The following is a 22517-nucleotide window of genomic DNA, read 5'->3' on the forward strand; positions in this document are numbered from 1 at the left end:
GCTTCCCACTAGAGTTCAAAACAAAACTGGAATTCACAAAGCTGCTGGATGCTGCAAATGTGAAAAACTACTTTTTTTATAAATATTTATTTTTCAGAGAGAGCGCAAGCAGGGGAGGGGCAGAGAGAGGACTAGAGAGAGAATCCCAAGCAGGCTCTAGACCTCCAGCACAGAGCCTTGCGTGGGGCTTGAACGCACAAACTGTGAAACCATGACCTGAGCCAGAATCAAGAGTCTGACGCTCAACTGACTGAGCCACCCAGATGCCCGTGACAAACTACTTTTATGCTAAATTGGCTTAGATAAGGAGAAGCAGAAGATTCCATCAGGGGAGCAGCTGGTCACCACTTTGTGAACCCCCAAACACAGCCTCTCTTCCCTGTTATTTCATGCAGAGTTCTTTCTTTGTACCAAGCACTCTGCTGTCACTGGAAACATAATCATAGCCCTCGTGGGTTGTAAAGCTAACGAAAGAGACAGAAAGTAAACAAGTAAACACGCAGATGTGTAATTACAAATCAGAATGAGTTTGGCCAAACCAAAATGAATAGGATGCAGATAAGAGAAAAACAGGAAGACTGTGGACATAGGATGTCAGGGAAGGCTTCTTAAGCAGAGCTAAAGGTTTCAAAGGAGTAAAAAATTTGAAGAGTGGGGAGAAGAGCATTCCAGGCAGAGAGAATGGAATAAGGCTTTCGGACAGGAAAGGATTTCACTTTCCTAAAGAAGCAAAAGGAAATGTGAGTGACCGAAGATCGGGCAGGGCCAGCCACAGGCCATGGGAAGGAAACTCGATTTTGATATTCCAAATGCCTTGGGAAGCTGTTGAAGGCTTTTAAGTGGGAATGGTAGTAACTTACGTTTTATAAAGCTCATGGTATGGAGACTGAATTTTAGGGAAGCAAGAAGGAAAGAAGGGAAGATGGGTTGCAAGGAGATGAACATCAAGAAAACAGTGGATGTCAGTATCCTGATGAAGACAGTCAGTAGAGAGAGAAGATGGAGGGAAAAGGCAAGATTATTAGGGAGCTACGAACCTGAGGAGGTTGGAGGGTGTGGGTCCAGTGCACATGTGAAGGGACACTTCTCTGCTGTGGCTCAAGTAAGGACAACAGGGACAGCGCAGGAGGGGAGGGCTGGGTGGTCAAAAGGCAGGGGCAGCAGCCCTTTTGAGAGCTGCTGTCCCCTAAGATGCTCGGGAAGAAAAGTCACTCCCTAAGGGTGAGGGCATGGCTAGGGTCCTTGAGTGGTCTCGGGAGTGGAAGCGGGAGCTCACTAGAAAAATGTGGCGAAGAGAGTGCGGCAGGGGGCACCTGGGTGGCTCAGTCGGTTGAGCATCTGACTTCAGCTCAGGTCATGATCTCACAGTTGACGAGTTTGAGCTCCACATCGGGCTCTGTGCTGACAGCTCGGAGCCCGGAGCCTGCTTCGGATTCTGTGTCTCCCTTTCTCTCTGCCCCTCCCCTGCTCATGCTCTGTCTCTCTCTGTCTCAAAAATAAATAAACACTGAAACAAATTTTTTTTAAACAAAAAAAAATGTGGCGGGATGGTGGCCACTGTGGCTTTAACAGTGGTTAACTGTGGTACAACAACTGTTGTTGATGAGATACAGGCTGCATCGTGGAATCGGGAGACCAAAGGAGAGAGAGAAAGACTGAGGAGACCAAAGACTTGAGACCAGGGTGCGGGTGGGTGGTGCGGTTGGCACGAATAAGGGGAGCAGGGGGGGTGGCAGCAGGGCGGGGAGAGGACAGGGGCAGTGTGTCTGGACATGCGAAACACCAAAGTTCCATGTCTACCCTGGAAAGGAGAGTGGAGAGAACCAAGAGAAAGCTCAAGCCCAAGTCCCCACCTGAGGTCTAGGTGTAAGCAGAAATAGGGGAAACCGTGTCCTTGGGGATGCAGATCTGGGTCAAGGCCAGGTGGCCAAGGGAACGTTCAGAGAAGAGGTCAAAGAAATAGGGGTGCGGTGGTGACCCAGAGAGCACAGTGCTTGGGAAGGCGAGGTGGGACTTTGGGTCTAGTCAGCCAGGGAATGTAGAGAGCATTGTGGGGTTGAAAATTAACAATTAGGGGCGCCTGGGTGGCTCAGTTGGTTAAGTGTCTGACTCTTGGTTTCAGCTCAGGTCATGATTTCACAGTTTGACTTCGAGCCCCACCTCTGTGCTGATAGTGCAGAATCTGCTTGGAATTCTCTCTGCCTCTCAAAATAAATAAACAAAGTGTTAAAAAAAAAAAAAGAAAATTAACTGAATTATTGTTAATTGGCTGGGCTAAATACTTGGCTAAAGCTGACACTGAAGCCACGTCTCCCTTTTCATCTTTAATATGCCAATGGCACTTGAAACTCTAAAGTAGAAAAAAAAAGTTTATCATTCCTGTCTTTTTAAAAACATTTATTTGTTTGAGAGAGAGAGAGAGAGAGAGAGAGAGGGTGTGCACACAAGTTGGGGAGGGGCAGAGAGAGAGGGAGAAAGAGGATCCAAAGTCGGCTCCATGCTGACAGCAGAGAGCCTGACGGGCTCAAACTCACAAACCGTGAGATCAGATGCTTAACCGACTGGGCCACCCAGGCGCCCCATCATTCCCACTTAATCTAAGACAAGTCTTCCTTCCTCACTTCCTCCCAACTGGTAGACAGAATGGGAACATTCTGGCAGCCTTTGAACCACACGAGCCAACGCTAGGTTTTGGAGACGTGTACCTACAGGCCCCCTCCCCCAGCCGTACAGAACCGCAGTAACACGGAGCCTCTGCTGTCTAAGCGCCGCCTCCGCACAGCCCGCCCAACCCATCCCACTCAGACCAGGCCTCCGAGGTCAGGGCTGCTCTCTCTCCTGTTTACAGATGCAGACACTGAGGCTCTGAGAGGTTACGTGATTGGCCTCTGCCCCTGACTGCAGTCAGGACACAAACTCAAACAAACCTGACTCCAATTTTGCCAAAGGGAGTCGTTTTCCTGCTCGGGAACATACAACTCCTCCACAGATCCCAGCTCCCGCCTCCACTGGTCCCTCAGCCACGGGCCCACCATGGGTGCAGCCAGCCGTGGGTCTGCTGCTTCACCTTCTCCCCTGCCAGAGCTGCTCTCTGGGTCCAGGGAGCCTCCCCTGTGGAGCCAGCCACATGGGAATTAAAGACTTGAAGGATGGGGGCCCTGCTACTTTCTTGGGAAGCAGTCCTTAAAAGGCAGCAAAGAGACTTCCTGTATTCTGTTGGAGGACACAGCCAGGCCCACAGGAGCAGCGTGGGCTCCAGAAATGAAAGCAATTTTAGCGCTGGGGCTCCAGTACCTATAATGGCACAACAGTATCCATGAGGCCTGTGCCTGGGCCCAGGTGGGAGATAGAGATGTTGGAGAAAGCAGACAGGTGTCCCTGCACTGGGCAGGATGCTGGAAGGGATGACCTCTGGGGTCTCTGGCATTCACGAAGGCTCTAGCAGCCTCCTGCCCTGTCTTCTCATCTCCTTCCATCTGGGCCCCCATCCTTTTCCTAAATGCTGGCCTCCTTCCTTGGCCCCACCTCTTGCTTGCAGATTTCATCCTCGTGTGTGTGTGTGTATGCGTATGTCCCCAAAACATTCCTGAAAGGCAGGGGCCAAGTGTTTTCCTGCATCTGCCCCTATGCTGGTCTCTGCTCTGCCACGGAGGGCCCCGAACACAGTAGTAAGGGCCGCAAAGCCGGACGTCTGCCCCAAACACAGGAGGTGTAAATAAAAGGCGATGAAGAGATGAATAAAGGAAGCATAAGCAGCTTTATTATTCCAAACAAGCAGGAACAATTGTATCCCACACAAAAAGGGTGTTCTGGGCAAGTCCACGTTCTGGGAAATGCACTGCTGTGCACGAAGCGGTGCTGTGATCCACCCGCTCTCCATAGAAGGGGCTCATTAGCTAAGGAGATTGATAGGAAAACAGTCACATGGGGGGAATCAACAAAGGGAACAGTGTGGACGCTGAGGTTACATAACGAAAGAGGAATCGCCAAGTGTCGCATAACAAGTGCTGGCCTATTTCTGGGGCAGGGTCTCCTCCCTCTCTGGCTCTGCAGCCTTGGCTCAAATCAGGCCACCTTCTTGGTCTCAGAGATCAGAGTGCCCAGCTCTCAGGAGCTCCTAGTTCAGCACATGCCCGAGGGCAGCTACCCCGGGCAGTGGCCCGGGGGCTGTGCAACATCTGTGCTCTGGCATCAAAAAATGACACTGGGGCAACTGGCTCGCTTAGTCACCAGAGCGTGTGACTCTTGATCTCTGGGTCCTGAGTTCGAGCCCCATGTTGGGTGTAGAGCTTACTTAAAAATAAAAGCTTTAAGGGTGCCTGGGTGGCTTAAGTGTCGGTTAAGTCGGTTAAGTGTCCAACTTCAGCTCAGGTCATAATCTCATGGTTTGTGGGTTTGAGCCCTGTGTTGGGCTCTCTGTTGACAGCTCAGAGCCTGGAGCCTGGAGCCTGCTTTGGATTGTCTACCTTGCTCTCTGCACCCCCCCCCCCTCAAAAATAAACATTAAAAAAAATTGGGGAGGGGGTGCCTGGATGGCTCAGTCAGTTAAGTGTCTGACTTAGGCTCAGGTCATGATCTCATGGTTTGTGAGTTCAAGCCCCATGTCAGGCTCTGTGCTGACAGCATGGAGCCTGGAGTCTGCTTAGGATTCTGTGTCTCCCTCTCTCTGTGCCCCTTCCCTGCTTGCCCTCTGTCTCTGTCTCTCTCTCAAAAAAAATAAATATTAAAAAAAATTTTTTTTAATAAAGATCTTTAAAAAAGAAAAAAATGAGGATAAAAGTGTCTGCAGAAACTACCGTCCATGCTGCTGGGACCTTCAGCAGATACAATGCGTTCGGAACACTTTACGAATACAGATCTCTTAAGTGAATGCATATGGAGTTCTGCTGCTGTTTCTTGAATCGTTTCCTGTTTGCTTAGGGACTTTTTTCTTTATATTCTGTTTGGCTCACAAATTGTACTCCTCTGTAGGACAAACATTTCTGCTTTAAAGCGTGTAAATAATCTAGTTTTAGAAAACCTCATATTCTCTAAAGGTGCACACGAGTAATGACAGGACTTCCTGTAAAAACGGGCTTAGGGCAGACCCCTCAAAACCTACACAATTTCCTAACTAGACAACTTAACTCAGATCACCTGGGCAGGCAGTTCAGCGGAGCTAGAGGCTGCCACAATGAATATTAAAACGCAACCCAAAAATCTAGTAGAAATTCTGGCGAAACTTTAATGAGAGCGAGGTCAGTAAGTGCCCAGACAATGCAGATGAAAGAGCTGTTGTGAGCCGAGGGGCTGTGATGAAGAGGGCACGGTGGGCAGGGCGGCCAGCCACGCCAGGACCACAGGCTGGGATGTGGCTTTCTGAGGAAGCAGGCCCAGATACAGGCACCATTTGTTTTTTTATTCCTCCCCATTCCTGGGAGCCCACAGGGGCTCGGGCAACACAGCAGTCAAACGGAGGGCTTTTTCCTCTTCTGCTGAACCACGAGACTACTCCCCCATCCCAACTCCTTTTTCCTGGAAGAATCCATAGATGAACCAAGGCAGTGTGCCCCGAGCCAGCACGCTTCCCTCTTCACCCGTGACACGTACCGGAGCTCACGCTGCGGGAATTCGCACAGAAGCAGACCAGTGTGGACCGAAGTCCACTGCTGTGCTCCCCGGGCACCTCCGGGTTCCCACGGCACCCCTCCCCAAATACCTCCCACGAAGCCCTGTTTGCTGTCTCCTCCCGCGGAAGCATGCGCAATGGCAAGCCTGTTTCGTTCGCTGTTGAATCCAAAACACCAATAATGGGCCTGGCACACAAGTGCTGAATAGAAGCCTGAATTTATAAGAAGAGAACAGAACTCTGGCTTCTTAATCACATATTACGTGTTTTAACACCCACTTGGCAGCTCTAAACAAAACAAGGCACGGGGCGGGGGGAGCATGTGAACAGTCTTGAGCTTCAGCTTCTAGTTCACAAGAGGCCGTCTTGTAAAAGAGGGAAATCTTTACGCTGAGTAGTTGCTTCCGTTTTTCAGATTTCTCATGGTACCAAACTAAAAAGGTTTTTAAAAAGTTGTCATGGACGGAAACATAAAAAAAAAAAAATTTAAAGGGGCACCTGGGTGGCTCAGTCAATTGAGCGTCTGACTTTAGCTCAGGTCATGATCTCACAGTTCGTGGGTTCGAGCCCCCGTGTCAGACTCTGCGCTAGCAGCTCAGAGCCTGGAGACTGCTTCAGATTCTGTGTCTCCCTCCCTCCCCCCACCTCTCTGTCCCTCCCCCACTCGTACTCTGTCTCTATCTCAAAAATAAATAAACATAAAAAATTTCTGTTTTCAAGTTGTCATGGACAGAAAGAGAATTTGAGTAGCACTGTATCTAGTCAAGAAATAGAATACCTAGCCAAAAACCTTCCCACAAAGAAAACTTAAGACCCGGATGACTCCACAAATGAATTCTATGAAACATTTGAAAAACCGATAAAACCATTCTTACACAGAAAGAAGAGACGCTATTTGGTTCTGTTTATATGAACTTCAGGTCTGGGAGTGGGAAGAAGGTCTCTCATTTACCATTTACGGTAAATGTATTGAGGGCCATCTGCCTTGTCCCCGCGGTCACGGTCTGGGATGGTCCTGGCTGTAGTGTACAGGGCAGGCTGACAAAAGGACAGTGCCTGCCTACCCAGCAGATAACAGGCTATGGTCACCAGAGCTTACCTTCAGGCTGTGCGCTTCTGATGAGGCTGGGGCCCTCAGCTACTCCGGCTCCTGGCAGGGATGGGGAGGGGATTCTCCTCTACTCTAACAAGTTCAGACGTATCTGAATCCCAGCGGTGGACCTGACTGGGGCCTGAGCTGAGACCACTGCCACACGTAAAGGTGGTCAGAAAGGATGCCAGGTGACCTTCTCAGTCGCCCAAGAACAACGGACGATGAGTATGGGTGGCAGAAAAGAAAGTTTTCCCCACCAGCTTACTATGGCAAGGAGACAGTCCAGAATGGTCTGATAGCGATTAAACCCACTGAGATTAAAGATGGAGACCAGGACCAGGTCTCCCAGAGTTCATCTTTGAGGCTGTTTTTTGGTGAGTCTCCTATTATGGTTTCACGTATCGGGTGTGACCCAGGGACAGATCATGGTTGCTGGGCTCCAGACTCTGATTTTCAAGTGAAATAAGAGTCCCTAAGAGAAAGGGCCCCTGCCTGACACCGAACAAGAGAATAAAAAAATACCTTGTCTCCTCTCCCATGGCTAGGGTTAAAACACACTGCTTCAGATACAACATTATTTGTCAAAAGCATCGGCCTCTCTATACACAAACCGTCAGAACATCAGGAGGCACGTATTATCGATGTGTCCCATTACTGATGAGGTCAACTTGGATCACCCGGTTATCATGGTGTCTGCCAGATTTCTCCACTGTAACTATTTTTCCCTTTGTAATTAGTAGATATCTTGTAACAGATACTCCGAGACTTTAAATATCTTGCTTCTCATCAGACTTTCACCAATGAGTTTTAGCACCTATTGATGATTCTTGCCCGAACGGGTTATTACTATGATTGTTGCCAAATGATGACTTAACTCAAGCATTCCTACTCATTAATTAGATGGCGTTCCACTGTAAGCAAGAGGTCTTCAACTCATTATTAAAAAAAAAAGAAAATCTCCTAGTTCTGTTCATTGTGAGGGCCTAGAAAAAAGGACACTCGAGTAGCAGTGAGCACACGGACCCATACCATTCTCCACTGAAAAGGAAACAGGGCTCCTTGGAAAAATGGCTGATCTAAAGGTGGAAAATAAAATGTGCGCTTGAAAAATCTTTCTGTGGCAGGAAGTAAGAAGTGCTCACAAAATTGATGAGAACGCTTACAGAAGTGAATTTGAATGGGCTCCCACTGGCCAATTCTGGGCCTCAAAACGAAAAACACAAATGGATGATAACACATTGAATGAAAATAATATTCTGTAAGTCCATACTGAGATTTTAAAAAAATAATTTAAGGAAGAGCAGAGAAAAGGCAAAACTCTTCTTTATGAAGAATGCCAACCAATAAAGGTGGAAGGAATGAAAAGAAAGAAAATTACCATTTTACATGGTAATAACGTACTCAGGCAAGAATCCTCAATGAACCCGGGCTATGAAAACATACCCTTACAGTGACAAGCCCCGGTAGACAACCAGCTGTAACCCAGTGATGAGATTTAGCAACCCAATAATGGGACACACTGAGATCGCTTGCCCTCTCGTGTGATGGGCTGAAACAGACATAATGTCACGAGAGCTGGGCCCTTATCCTAAAGCACTGGGAATATTACATAAACAAAAGGAGGTGCCATCAGGTTTTCATTTTAGAAAGACTACTGTTATATATGAAGAATGGGCTAACAGGGTGAGCACAGATGCAGAGAGACCAGACAGGATTTTCCTGGAACAGGGTAGAAGTAGAGACAAGACCAAAGAGAAGTGATTGGGGACTGATTTCAGAAGTGTAAATGACAGGACCTGTTCTTTTTAATTTTTTTTTTTTTTTAATGTTTATTTTTGAGAGAGAGAGAGAGACAGAGAGAGAGACAGAGTGCGAGCGGGGTAGGGGCAGAGAGGAAGGGAGACACGGAATACAGAGCAGGCTCCAGGCTCTGAGCTGTCAGCACACAGTCCAACGCAGGGCTTGAACCCACGAGCTGCAAGATCATGACCTGAGCCGAAGGGGGGCACTTAACCAACTGCGCCACCCAGGCGCCCTGACAGGACCTGTTCTTTAATGTCTTTCAATAAAGCTTTATAATTCTCTACGTTAGAAAAAATAAAGCAGTTGAGGTCTATCCCGAGGGGATTTATTCTGCAGACCTACATCACTCTAGAGCATACATGTGGTTTCCTTTATTCACAGAACTGTGTGTTAGATCTGAGGGAAAGAACTCCAGGACCTCGATCATCTAAAATTATGAAAGATCTGGGGCGCCTGGGTGGCGCAGTCGGTTAAGCGTCCGACTTCAGCCAGGTCACGATCTCGCAGTCCGTGAGTTCGAGCCCCGCGTCAGGCTCTGGGCTGATGGCTCGGAGCCTGGAGCCTGTTTCCGACTCTGTGTCTCCCTCTCTCTCTGCCCCTCCCCCGTTCATGCTCTCTCTCTGTCCCAAAAAAAAAAAAAAAAAAAAAAAAAGTTGGAAAAAAAAAAAAGAAAAAATAAAATTATGAAAGATCTAACAGCACATTTTTTAAAATTTTTTTATTTTTTTTAATTTTTGAGAGAGACATAGTGTGAGCGCAGGAGGGGCAAAGAAAGAGGGAGACACAGAATCTGAAGCAGGCTCCAGGCTCTGAGCTGTCAGCACAGAGCCCGATGTGGGGCTCGAACTCACAAACTGCGAGATTGTGACCTGAACCAAAGTCAGATGTTTAACTGACTGGGCCACCCAGGCACCCCCTACCAGTCACATTTTTGAAATCTCAGGTATTGGCATGTACCAACAATCTGTACAGCTCGAGGGCATGACAGTGTAGGGGTGAATAGGATTGGAAATTATTTGTGTTTAGAGGGTGTCTGAAATTGAGAACCAGACAGATCCATCTACTCTGAACCTACATGTGGCCCTAAAGAAAGTGGATCCCAAAGATTACAGGAGGGGAAGTTGTGAATTATGTCCATATTCAAATGGAGATCAAAGAAGCCCAAGCCAAGAATTATGGACTGACAGGGACAGCTGTGGATTGAACAAAAGTTCATTCTAAAAGGGCTATTTTGAAGGTTAGAATTCTGACTTTGGAGGAACTAAGGTGATTGGCAGTGGAAGGAATCACATATAAAATCCCTTAAGTAAAAATTAATTGACTTAAACTTTTTTAATTAAAAAAAAAAAACAAAAAACCAGCAGGTTTGGCAGTGGTATTGAAATCAGCATTGGAAATCAAGACGTCATATACAAAAAGCTGCTCCCGGAAGTTTGTGGGTGGTAGGACCGGAGCAAAACAGGCAGTAAACCAAGAAGGTGAGGCTCAGAGAGGGGAAAGAAGCCTGAATACGTTTAGTGGACGGAAGGAGCCTGCAGACCAAGAGGCTGCCATGCACGAGGCTGGGAGTAAGAACCTTGCTGGGCTCCCAGGAAGCTGGCAGACGTGTGTCCAGAGCCAGGTGGAAGGACCACCCAGCCCAAACTCTCCAAGCTCCAAACTCAGCCACCTACTGTTATTGCTCAACCTGCAGGCACCTTAACCACAACCCATGCAACGCCTTCCCAAAGCCCCCATGTTTGGGGGGACGGTGCCACCTGGCTGCCCAGGAATCTTGGGAGTCACCTTGGACTCCTCCCGCTTCCCCCATGCCTAACATCCAACCAAGTCAGCAAGTCCTCTTAAGCCTGTCCCCAAAGACCCCAGCCTCTAGTCACAACACCTCACTCAACTTGTGGTGTCAATACAGACACAATGGGCACAGACACAGGCTGACTGCTTATTTCACACCCTAAGTCCCACCCTGCCTGGCCCTGACGAGCCACGTCTTTGGTCCTTGTTCGCTGACTGTGGTCCCAGGGCCCATATTTGGTTCTTAGGGTTCTCTCCTGTCCTCGTCTCTGGGCTGTGTAGCTTCACCTATGGCCCCTCTGCCCCGAACTCTGTCAGACCCTTTGGCTGGCATCAGACATCAACCTCCCCCGGTGCAGACATTCAGAGTTTATGCATATCGGGGTGCCTGGGTGGCTCAGTCGGTTGGGCGTCCAACTTCAGCTCAGGTCACGATCTCGTGGTCCGTGAGTTCGAGCCCCGCGTCGGGCTCTGTGCTGACTGCTCAGAGCCTGGAGCCTGTTTCGGATTCTGTGTCTCCCTCTCTCTCTGACCCTCCCCCGTTCATGCTCTGTCTCTGTCTCAAAAAAAATAAATAAATAAACGTTTAAAAAAAACAGAGTTTACGCATATCAAATATCTTGACTCTGCCTCCAACAACATGGCCTCATGGCCCTGGCCATGCTTTCTTCCTTCACACCTTGATGACAACTGGCAACCCTATGTACTCTTGACCCCTCCTGCCCTTCCCCCTTGCGGTCCGCCACAGTGACTGTTTTATAATGCAAACCTGACCATGTCAAACTCCTGATTAAAATCCTACATTGGCTCTCCAGGTCCCACTTAATTGTCACTTCTCAGAAAATCCCACTTAAATGACAGTAGAGAAGTACAAAAGGAAATAAACTCATAACCTAAAATTCCCAAAAATGGAAGCAGAGGGGAACATCAGCAAACCAGAGATTTTGAGGAGTTTCTAGAAACCAGAAGGCAGATAGGTCGTCAGGATGGGGTATGCGTAGCCCTATATCAGAAAGGGAGATGGCCAATTAAAAAATAAAAATAAATTTTAAAAATGTTTAAAAAATGTGATGCCTGGGTGGCTCAGTCGGTTAAGCGTCCGACGTCGGCTGAGGTCATGATCTCACAGTTCATGGGTTCAAGCCCTGCATCAGGCTCTGTGCTAACAGCTCAGAGCCTGGAGCCTGCTTCGGATTCTGTGTCTCCCTCATTCTCTACCCCTTCCCCACTCATGCTGTCTCTGCCTCAAAAATAAATTAAAAAATAATAATAATAAAAAATGTTTTTAAAAAAGCAGGGGCAGGGCGCCTGGGTGGCTCAGTCAGTTAAGCGTCCGACTTCAGCTCAGGTCATGATCTCGCAGTTTGTGGGTTCGAGCCCCACGGTGGGCTGACAGCTCAGAGCCTGGAGCTTCCAATTCTGTGTCTCCCTCCCTCTCTGCCCCTCCCCTGATCGCTCACTCTCTCTCAAAAATAAATAAACATTAAAAAAAATTTTTAAAGAAAAGAAAAAGAAACAGATGGCCAGGGGAGAAGCTCCAGGCCAGCAGAGAGCAGGTGCCAGAAGGGGATTTAAAGAAAAGCAGGAATCAAGGGGAAGACTCCCTGTGGACCAGCTGTGGGCTGCCTCACTGGCCCCACTGTTGTCCCCTATCTCCCATGGAGCACTGACCCCTCACTCTCCACTCTCTCCCCAAACTGCAGCTTGAGACCTTGTGATGGAGGAGGGGATGGGAGGAAGTTTCAATTACATACACTTTGTGAAGTGTCTGAACCTCACGGATCCAAAAGAGGTTTTTTTCAAAACCGACTCAAAAAGTTTTCACCTCAAAAGTAAAAATATGAATGCTAAAATAAGATTAAAAAATAGGGTAACTAGGGAGGAAAAGTCAAAGAATTCTTCCAGAGGAGAATAAAAAGTTAAACTATTGGAAAGTCATATCTAAGAGAACTTTTAAGAGACAAAGATCAGTCAAGGAGAAAAAGTCTCCATGCATCAGTTAAGAATCCCAGAAGGAGGGACGCCTGGGTGGCTCAGTTGGTTACGCGTCTGACTCTTGATTTCAGCTCAGGTCGTGATCTCATGGTTCGTGGGATTCTCTGTCTCCCTCTCTCTCTGTCCATTCCCCACTCATACGCTCTCTGTCTCAAAATAAATAAAAAACTGAAAGAAAAAAAAAAAAAGAATCCCAGAAGAACAGAGAAAAGGGAGATAAGAAAAGGATCAAAAAAATATTCTTTATCAGAATCTTAGAACTAAAGACAGACCTAAGTCTTCAGATTGGGAAGGTTCACCAGGAAGTTTCACCCCCAGTGAAGGAGAAAAACTGAAGGTCAGTATTCAGACCCAGCCTCCAGAACACCAAGCAAAGGCAAGTGGTCCCAATGGCTTCCAGAGAGGAAGTACAGGTTACAAATAGGAATCACCACACATGAGACTTCTTGGGCACCACTGGGCGTTGCAGCAATGCCTTTACACTTCTGAATGGCATCCAGTCACACTACCTGTGACACGTGAGAAGTAAAAACACCATTGGCATAAAAGACCCCAGAACGTTTATCTCCCATGTCCGGAAAAAGTCACCTACGGGTATGTATACAGACAAACAAATATGGAATCCCAGAAAGAGGGAAGAAAACGTGGAACGTGCGGAGAGGCAGAACAACTCCCAGCGTACAGGACGACACCACAGGACCATCGTATGGCACGCCGAGAGGGCCCGTCAGGTCAGCCAGCAATGGGGATGATGAAGAAGTCGGATCATCCTAAGGATCTGGGAAGCCATGCTCTTCCTGGAACTTTCTCTTAATTTCCAGGTGGGTAACTCACCATCTAAACATGAAGCCAACTACAGTGGGGGGTAGTTTTGAGCAGCAGATAGCACGTAAAAAATAGAATTCATCTGACCTGGCCACTGGCACCGCGTCCTGGGGATGCAGAGTTTAGCGATGGGAGTGCACGCCCTAGTCTAATCGTTCTGCTCTGCTCTGCTCTGGGGTGGAATAAATCCACAAGTCAAACATTCGAAATGCCGTTCATCGGTTTCCAGTTTACAGAAACTCTCCGCAGGGTTCAGGAAACGTTATTACAGTTACGGAATAAAATGCAAATGGCATTAACCTTGATAATGTAAAAGTTCTGCTATAATCTGAATGTGTCCAATGTAGCATTCGAAAAGGCACAAGAAACAGCCATTACCGCTGATGGGCAATTTGGGAAACCACAGATCAGAGATGGAGACTGACTTTCCACAGTTTGTCATTTTGTGAAACACTTGGTTTCTTCACAACAGCATGAATTACCTTTTCGAAAGTAAAACCTCCACTGGGTAGGCAGGGTGCTGAAAGCCAGTGGGAGGCGGAGAGACACGGGGGCGCGGGGGCCTGCTGGCGGTTTTACTTTTCCTCGGGTTACTTGACAAGTAACAGATCTTGCCTACAACTGATGGAATTAGAAATCGGGGCTGAAATATGATCCCCAGAAAAATATCCAAATGTAACAAAAAACTGGGAGGACCAGGGTGGGAAAGAGGGCGTGTGGCCCTCCCGTGACCTGGGAGAGAGTCAACAGATTCTATTTAAAGATGGCAGCACAGACCCAGGTGTCACCCAGAGGGTAGTTACCCTCGGAGGAGATGCCAACAGAAACGGTCTGGTGAGGGCCGAGGGAGGGGAGACTTTTGCACGTGGCTCCAGCTCAGCTCAAAATTCTCTTCCTCCCACTCACCCCCATACAAAACCTCAGCTCCAGCCCTCGAGGAAAAGCACTCCCCCTCCTTCGGCCCAGGACGTGTTAGAGGGCCACCACGGAGCCCGTGACACTCTGTTCTCAACCTGAATTCTTTCAACGAAGGCACGTTTGCTACCAGCCATCAAGTTCTGGCTGCCCAAGGCAGCGTCTCATCAGCCTGTCAGCCTCAGAGATCAAGAGCACAACCTGTTGATGCCCTGGGGGAGAGTAACGAGGTCCGGAGCCCAAGTCCTGAAGGGTCAGTAAGGAACTCGAGCATTAGGAAAGGCCAGGCCTCCGTTTCACCATCTGAGGAGAAAGGAGGCAGGCAGGAGATCCTCTACAGGTCCTCGCCACCGTCAGTTCTGTGCCATTTCACGCACGAGGGCCAACGTACGGCCTTCTTCTCCCTCATTCGGCCACATTACTGCCTAGCTACAATCTTCTTTGTCCTGCACAACGTCTACAGAGTCCCAGTCACAAGTTGCTGGTGTCCTCATCCACCCGCTGCTAGAAGGGACCCCTCGCCTGTTCTTGGACGACCATGGTACTTTCCCTTCAGCCGCTCGCATGCCGGCTCAAGGGCTCCCAGAAAGACACACTACACCGCTGTGGCAGCTGTGTGACCCTGGGCTAATCATAACCCTCTGAGCCTTGATTTCCTCATCTGCGAAGCGAGGAAAGTAACCGAGTTTGCCCCCCTAAGAGTTGTAAGGATCAGAGGAGATCAGGCACGTGTACTGCCAGATGTGCAGAAAAGCCTTCTGAGTGGCTGCTGTCCACAATATTAAAAATTCTGATGTCTGGAGTAGCTGAGGGCCTACGTCCTCGTGTCTGTCCCTGTAGCATATGTATGTCCATGCTGTGCTCACAAGCAGACAGAACAAAAGAGTGTGTGATGTGGAGACTGGGTCCTGCGAGTGCGTGGCGGGGAGGGCCCAAGAGGCTGGAGACCCCATGCGTGAAGTCACAGAGGAAGGAGCAGATTGCCTGTCCTGTGAAAATGTCGGTAACCTCTGTCCCTTTGCACACACTCATTCGCCATGTGATCAAAGGAGCAAACCACCCATGCTTTTCGGAATTCCATGGAAATGCTGCTAAAACACTAAGTCAGGGCCATCTCCCTTCCAGACACACACAGAGTGGCGCAGGCTGTGGCCTGATCTGCACGGGAGCTCCGGGCCATGGCTGGCCTCAGATGGCCACGTGGACCCTCCTTCCCTGACCCTTCAGGTGCTCTTGCCGACAATCCTGAGTCCTCAGAGGCTGCCCTGTGGCTCCCAGATGCTCCTGGATGACTGTCCAGCTGGTTGGACGCTACCCCCAGTGAGGGGACAGGACCTCCAGGTACCTCACCTCCAGACTGGATCACCCTGGTTCTGAGACAGCTCTTGTGGGCCTTACTGACCAGACCAGACCAGACGCTTGTGCCAGCAAGGAACTAACCCACCCAGGAACGAGCCCTGGGCCAGGCTGGAACTTCCCACTAGTACTTCTGGACATGGGCTCAGACTCCAGCAACTGTCGCATCTGCTGCTGGTTTAATGTGCTGGCTCGGGGCTGAGGAGTGTCACTCACGGGGGGGGTTATAACAGCAGAGGGGCACCCAAGTCCTAGGTGACTTTTCTGCCAGTTCTGAGAGCCACGCTCCCTTGTGTGGGTAACAGGATGGCCCTAGGACTGACTCAAACCTGCTCTCCCCCGGCCGGCCCTCACCCACAGCACCTGCTGGTTCTCCAAAGGCCACTCCTCCCCGTTCTCCCTCAGGCCTGTGACAGCCTGTCAGAAGATGGTGTCCCCCCCTTCCTTCATTAAAACTTCTGGACCATCTTTTTTCTGACATCCTTTTACCAGAGAGCTCCGCCCCTTGCCTGCATCCGCCACCTCAGACTGTCCCCCCGCCCAACACTGTGCCAGCGTCCCCCAGCACAAGCTCTTCACCCAGTGACTCACACAGTCCCCCAAAATATGGGTGCCTACCCCATGCCAGGCAGCATGCCAGGGCTGGGGGCGGGAATTCAAGAACAAGCCCCTCCCAGGGGTCACAGAGCTCCTGCTCGGGGCAGAAAGGGACTACAACTCACGACCAAGGAAAGATGTACTTTAGGGAGAGTCAGTGACAGACAAGCTCAGGGGCCAGGCGAAGCCTCTGCAGGCGAGGAGGCGAGAGGCGGCACAAAGACCAGCTGGGGAAAGAGCCCGGCCCGGCGGGGCTCTGTGGGCGAGGCGGGAAGGGGCGAGAGGCGGGTGGGCAGAAGCCAGTTAGCACAGGATCCTGAGGCCCGGGTTAAGCAGGGGACTGATGGGATCCGATTTGAGGCTCAAACCCTCCTCTCTGGCAGCATTCTGGAGAATGGCAGTGGGGGGGCCGGGTGGACTCCACGCCCCGCCCCCCCGCGGAGCTGACCCCGAGCTACTGAGAGCACGTGTGCGATGGGGCCCAGACGTGACCTTTAGGTTCAACCAGAATGGAGGCACCGCAGGGCGACGCAGGGGAGGCAGTGGGAGGATGGCTCAAGAGCAGCTTACGCTGGAGGGCCACACAGGCCTGCACAGATGTGGCCCCTCACAGCTCTAGGGGCCGGAAGCCCCGCCCAAGGCTCTAGGGCACAATCCGCCCCAGTCCCAGCTCCTGGTGGCTGTCCCCCCACCCCCACCCTGCATCTCTGCCTCCATCTTCACTTGGCCTCCTCCTTCTTCTCTGCGTGTCTAGTTTCAAGGATGTGATGGCATCTAGGGGCCACCAGATAGCTAATCCAGGCTAAACTCTTCCTCCCAAGATCCGCGTAAGGGAACATTCATTCCTTTCCCACATAAGGTGATTCCAGGGATTAGAACATGGACGTCATTCGGGGGAGCCACCATGCAACCCACTACAATGGGAATGGTCTGGAAGAGAAAGAGGACACTGATGCACAAGACAGAGGACTTCCCAAGGAGTGTCCTTGGGATGGCCGGAGGGATGCGACCCAGACCTGAAAATCTTTCCTAGCTTTACTTCAAAACAGCACTGAAGATGAATTTTATCATATGGGATTTGTACAATGTTAAAAAGAAAAGGGGCAGGGCGCCTGGGTGGCTGAGTTGGTTAAGCGTCTGCCTTTGGCTCAGGTCATGATCTCACAGTTTGTGGGTTTGAGCCCCGCATCGGGCTCTGTGCTGACAGCTCAGGGCCTGGAGCCTGTTTCGGATTCTGTGTCTCCCTCTCTCTCTCTCTGCCCCTCCCCCGCTCATGCTCTGTCTCTCTCTCAAAAATGAATAAACGTTAAAAAAAATTATAAAAAAGAAAAAAAGGGGGGCATCTGGGTGGCTCAGTCAGTTAAGCATCCAACTCTTGATTTCAGCTCAGGTCATGATCTCACAGATCATGAGTTCAAGCCCTGAGACAGCACAGAGCCTGCTTGAGATTCTCTCTCTCTGCCCCTCTTCTGCTCGCTTGTTCTCTCAAAATAAACTTAAAAAAAAAGAAAAAGAAAAAAATTTTTGTAAGAACACTCCAAAACCCCTGCCAACCCCTACCCTACAGCTAAGGGAGCCTCAGTGGAGGACACATGTCACCCCAGGCAGTCTTGCTAAGATGTCAGTCCCCACCTCACAGACCGGCCATGTTGGAAAAAGAACTTTAAAGCCTCCATGTAGCAAAGGGAACAGGGAGGGTGACAGGGTCAGGGTCCATGGACAGAACAGACAGACACACCCTCTTCCATTCAGAGGACCAATCCAGCCAACAAAACACTCCCCGGAAAACACCCTCCTTCAGCTGCACTGGGGAAACAGCTGGCCTTCGGCCGACTGGAGACTCAACACCACCGGACACTGAGTCCAGGAGCAAGGCAGGGCACGCCCCCAGACAGAGGCGAGTCACACAGTCACCCTGCCACACAGCTCAACTGGGGGTGTGGCACGAAGGGGAACCGGATTAGACTAGGGGGGAGGAAGTACTCCTGCCAGGTGAAGTGGACTGAGGGTGAAGTGAGGGGGGTGGGGAGCAGCTGTGGGCAGACACGGCCCCTCCCCTCCCCCTTGGCATGCCCCCACCTCCACCCTCCCATGCCCCCCACCCCCATCCCCCATTCCTCCCCACTCCCATCCCTGAAGGCTCCCACCTCCCCCTCCTCCCCCCCCCTTCACCCCACCCCGACAGGCTCCCACCTCCTCCCTCCTCCCCTTCCCCCCAGGCACGCCCCCACCCCCAGCAGCAAGGGAGCCTCCACTCCCAGCTCTGCTGCGTGTGCTGCCCCCCAACTCTGCACCGGTGTGGGGGGGACCCTCTGCCAGGGCCAGCCTCTGAACTGCGTGGACCTGAACTAGATTCTGTTTGTAGACACCCCTCACTCTGAAGACCAGGGACAGTACCTGGTGTGAGCAGACACTCCTCCTTTTCAAGTTCAGCCAAAGTTGTCATTTCTGTGCCTGGCATCACCTTGGGGCTCCCCTTTCTCTCTGCACTGTGATCTCCCCAATGTTACTAAACGCCTTGGCAACCGGGCGGCAGGTGGGGGCTATGGTCTCCGCGGCCTTGAGCTGCGCTTACAGCCGACCACTCTGGCCTCGCACTCAGAGCCCTGGGGCACGGATGCCTTTGGAGCCCCCCTCCCCCACCCGTGAACTGGTCCAAGGACTTGCCAGTTCCTCAGTTAAAGATACCGATAACTGGAATCCCCCCGCCATGCCCCACCCCACAGATTCTGACTCAGGAGGACCCCGGAGGGCCCTGTAATCTGCATCTCAGCCTGCTGGGGGCGGGGGGTGTCATACTCCCCAGAAGCAGGAAGCGCTCACAGCTGAGGGAAGAAGACCGATCTGCCCGGGCAACAGCCCCCAGGAGCACTCAGGAGCCCTGAGAACCCACACCCTCTTCAGCCCTTGAGGGTGGGGGTCGGTGCCAGGGACAGGTCCCCTTCCCAGGGCTGGGAGTCAGGGCTGCTGGCACACACCTCTTCCAGACCTCTGAACTCCCGTGGGCAGGCACGGATGAGCCCTTGCACCTCTCCACTGACCATTCTTCCCGTCCTTCTCCTACATCTCGCCCTCCTTCCCTTGGCAAATGCAAAGAAGTTAGGGGCTTGTGATTCACATTTCTTTCCCCTTAACACACCCACACCCATTTTTTTTTTTTTTTTAAGACCCCACCCAACACCAGGACAAGAACTAACAGATTGAAACTCCTATGGAGCTTCCGGCTCCATGGGGCAGAGGGGATCCTTCCAGTACCTCTCGGTGAGCTGGGGGCTTGTGACTGCCTGCTGGACACAAACAGTCCCAAAGGCCATCAAGTAACCAACATGAAGACCAAGAGGCAGAAAGGTGACTCCTAAGAGACTATGCCATGCGGCCCCAAGTCCCGGAAATCCCTGGGCTCTTTCACACCTGACGGGGTGCATGAGGCCCCCTGGTCAGATGCCAAGGGCAGCAGTACATGGAAAGGCCCAGACATGCAGATTGGGCTCACAGCCCGGCCAAGCAGGAGCTTCCTGTTCCCAGGAGCACAACCAGGGACCCAGGACACAACCCACAACAGGCAGGCTCAACATGTCTGCCTGCTAAAGAGGCTTCTAGGAACATTCTCCTGGTTAATTCCTTCAAACACATATCCCTTACAACCACCAATTTACTGCAGGCAGGATCTGCTTCCAGAAACAGCACTCCACTTTCTGCCCACATCCCGAACACTGACACCACACACAACCCTGCAAGGCAGCCTGAGGGCACAGTGGGAATATGGTGCCAACTCTGAGTTCAAGTCCTGGCTCTGACACTCATTCCAGAAGCACCATCCTGAGCAAGACTCATCTCCCAGGGGCACCATCCCCTCATCTACAAGAGGCAGGTACCTACCCTCTGGAATCACTGCAAGAATGGAAGGATAGAAGTTTAATATCAACTGCCTCAATAAATTCCTTCCCTTCCCGCCTATTCCTGTAACTCAGTTTCCTTTCTCAGCTCCAACCCAAAGAGATCCCAAGCTCACCTAACGCAGAAATGCCAAAGAGGCCCAGGCACAGAAGACAGAAAATAATTTTAATAAGCCCTAAGGTTCCCTGATACTCTTGCCCTCAAGTGCTCACCTTTTTAATTTTTTATTAAAAAAATTTTTAACATCTATTTCTTTGTGAGAGACAGGAGACAGAGCGTGAGCGAGGGAGGGGCAGAGAGAGAGGAGGGACACAGAATCTGAAGCAGGCTCCAGGCTCCGAGCTGTCAGCAGAGCTGGACGTGGGCTAGGACCGGGAGATCCTGACCTGAGCCGAAGTCGGATGCTTAACCACTGAGCCACCCAGGTGCCCCTCAAATGCTCAGCTTTGAACCTGATCATCAGCTACACCTGGGGCTTCATCCCCTGAACGCTACATTTTCTCACTGGGTGAAAGAGACCACCCTTAAGTTTTCCAGTTTTCCGAAATCCAGGTGGCACTTCCCCGCCCTGCTGGGACAGGGCAGGGGAGGGTAAACAAGGTTACACAACGGGCATGCAGCTCTCAGGCTGTTCGTGCTGGCCAACGGGGCAGCACTTTGACTTTTAAAGTGTACGGAGGTGATCTGAGTCCCCATTTAGCATGCAGGCACAGATGCTCCTAGTGTTCCCTAGGGTTAATTGGGTCCTTCCCCAACCGCACCCCAACCCCCGCCCGCATTTTGTGGCAGGTACATTCAGAACTTGGGTCTCGAGTCGTGTCCATTCTGACAATGCAAAGCCCCAGTGTTCAGGGCTGTCCCCTGGAACCGCCCCAGCCTCCCGGACCGCCGGCACGCACAGGGTCGTGTCCGCCCGCTGCTCTGGACTGCGGATGAGGGGTGGAAGGAAACAGTCTGGGGGCCCCCGCTCTGGGTCGGCAGCGGGTGACGAGTGAGAGGAAACAGTTATCGCCACAGAGGAGGAGATACGATCACCAAACCTCCTGCGCCCGTGCCCCCACCAGCCCGCTGGGGTGGCGCTTTCCCTGGAGTTTCCACCGCGGGCCGGCGACCGGGGACCACACTCCCCAGAACTCCTAGCGCTGTCCCTACGCAGGTCCCCCTAAAAACACGTGCGCATCCAGGGGCGCAGCGGCCTCCAGGGTCCTGTCTCAGGCACCAAGAGGGTCTGGGCAGCCCGGCGCACGTGTCCCTCTAGGCTGGGAACCCGAAGTCGGAGCGCCCCGCGCGACTCGGCCAGCAACCTGGGCCTGGAGCGGGGCCCCGGGGTCGGGGACGCCGCGCGCCTCACCTGAGCGGGACGCGGACGGCCAGGTACCTGTCGACGGCCACGGCCAAGAGGCTGAAGATGGAGCTCTGCGTGAGCACGAGCACGAAGCATGCGAGGAAGAGGCAGCTGTGGAAGTCGGTGCAGAAGCCCAGGCTGATAGTGATGGCAAACGGGATGGCGAACAGCCCCACGGCCACGTCGGCCGCCGCCAGGGACACCAGGAAGTAGTTGGTGGGCGTCTGCAGCGCGCTCGACGTGCCCACCGCGACGCACACCAGCACATTGCCCGCCACTGACAGCGCGGCGATGGCCAGTTCCAGCGCCACATACAGCGCGTCCTGCGTCTCCAGCGGCATGGCCGGGCCGACCCGGCCCCGACGTCGCCTACCCGGGCCGCGCTAGGCGCGGGGCAGCCGCGTGGGCGCCGCCGGGCACCGCCGGAGCGCCCGCACCGCGCGTCCGCCAGCCGCGTCTGACCCGCCAGGCTCGCGCGCTCGGGACCCGGGCTCCGGGGGCGGGACCGCGGGGAGGCGGCGACGCCCATTGGCCGGTGCGCCCGCCCGTCTCGGACCCCCGGCGGAGCACCGCCCCTTCTCCCGAGCCCAAGTCTGCGCCCGCGCGGGGCCACAGGGGTCTCGGCAGCACGCGGCCGGGCGCGGGCGATGGATCCCGAGGCGTCGTGCGGTGGCGCTATCTGGCAAAGTCAAGTTCCCCAACTTTCTCTAAGGCTCCAAATCTGTGGGTGTGTCCCGGGCGGTCTCACTGTCTGCCAAGCGGCGCGGCGCGGCGCACGCAGAGCCCGGGCCGCCCCGGAGACAAGGACTCTGCGGGAGGGAGGGAGGGACGGAGGGAGGGGGGGCCGCCCGCCAGGACGCCTGCCCCGCCCCCCAGCCACTCCGCGGTCGGGCGCGGCGAGTTGAGGATCTGAAGGCCTTGGGGGGCTCTCCCACCCGAACCCTGGGCACCCCACTGGTCAGGCAGGGCTCGCCTTGCAAACTGGACAAGATGCCGCAGGAGGGGACGAGGGGCCTGAACTCGCAGGCCTCCTTAGGCCGTACGTTGCCACCTGACCTGTCCCTTCGGGCCGCGGCACCCTGACGGCAAGGATCGCTCTGGGACGCTGAGGCTCTGCGGCACCCCTACCCCATGCGCCCAGCACGCCTGGCTCCCTGGCCTCACCTGCTCTTCTGTCCTCCAGGCCACTGCCCAGGCGTCTCCAGCTCTGCCTTCTCCTACCTCCTCTCCACGTCCTTCGCTACCCCGTCCACCTTGCACCCCGCCTTCACCCCACCAGAGGCCAATGTTCC

General features: G+C 52.4%; 1 protein-coding gene across 1 annotated transcript in view; it reads right to left on the bottom strand.

The window, feature by feature from the left end:
• The window catches only part of ADORA2B (adenosine A2b receptor), a 25774-nt gene extending 4071 nt beyond the window's left edge, over nt 1-21703 (bottom strand). The window contains exon 1 of the mRNA XM_060647193.3: nt 21232-21703. Coding sequence (XP_060503176.1) covers nt 21232-21566 — 335 coding nt within the window. The 5' untranslated portion in view covers nt 21567-21703. The remainder of the gene's footprint in view (nt 1-21231) is intronic.
• Nucleotides 21704-22517: the final 814 nt, after the last annotated feature.

This window comes from Panthera onca, chromosome E1 (genome assembly GCF_046562875.1).
Source record: "Panthera onca isolate mPanOnc1 chromosome E1, mPanOnc1 haplotype 2, whole genome shotgun sequence".
Lineage (NCBI taxonomy): Eukaryota > Metazoa > Chordata > Mammalia > Carnivora > Felidae > Panthera > Panthera onca.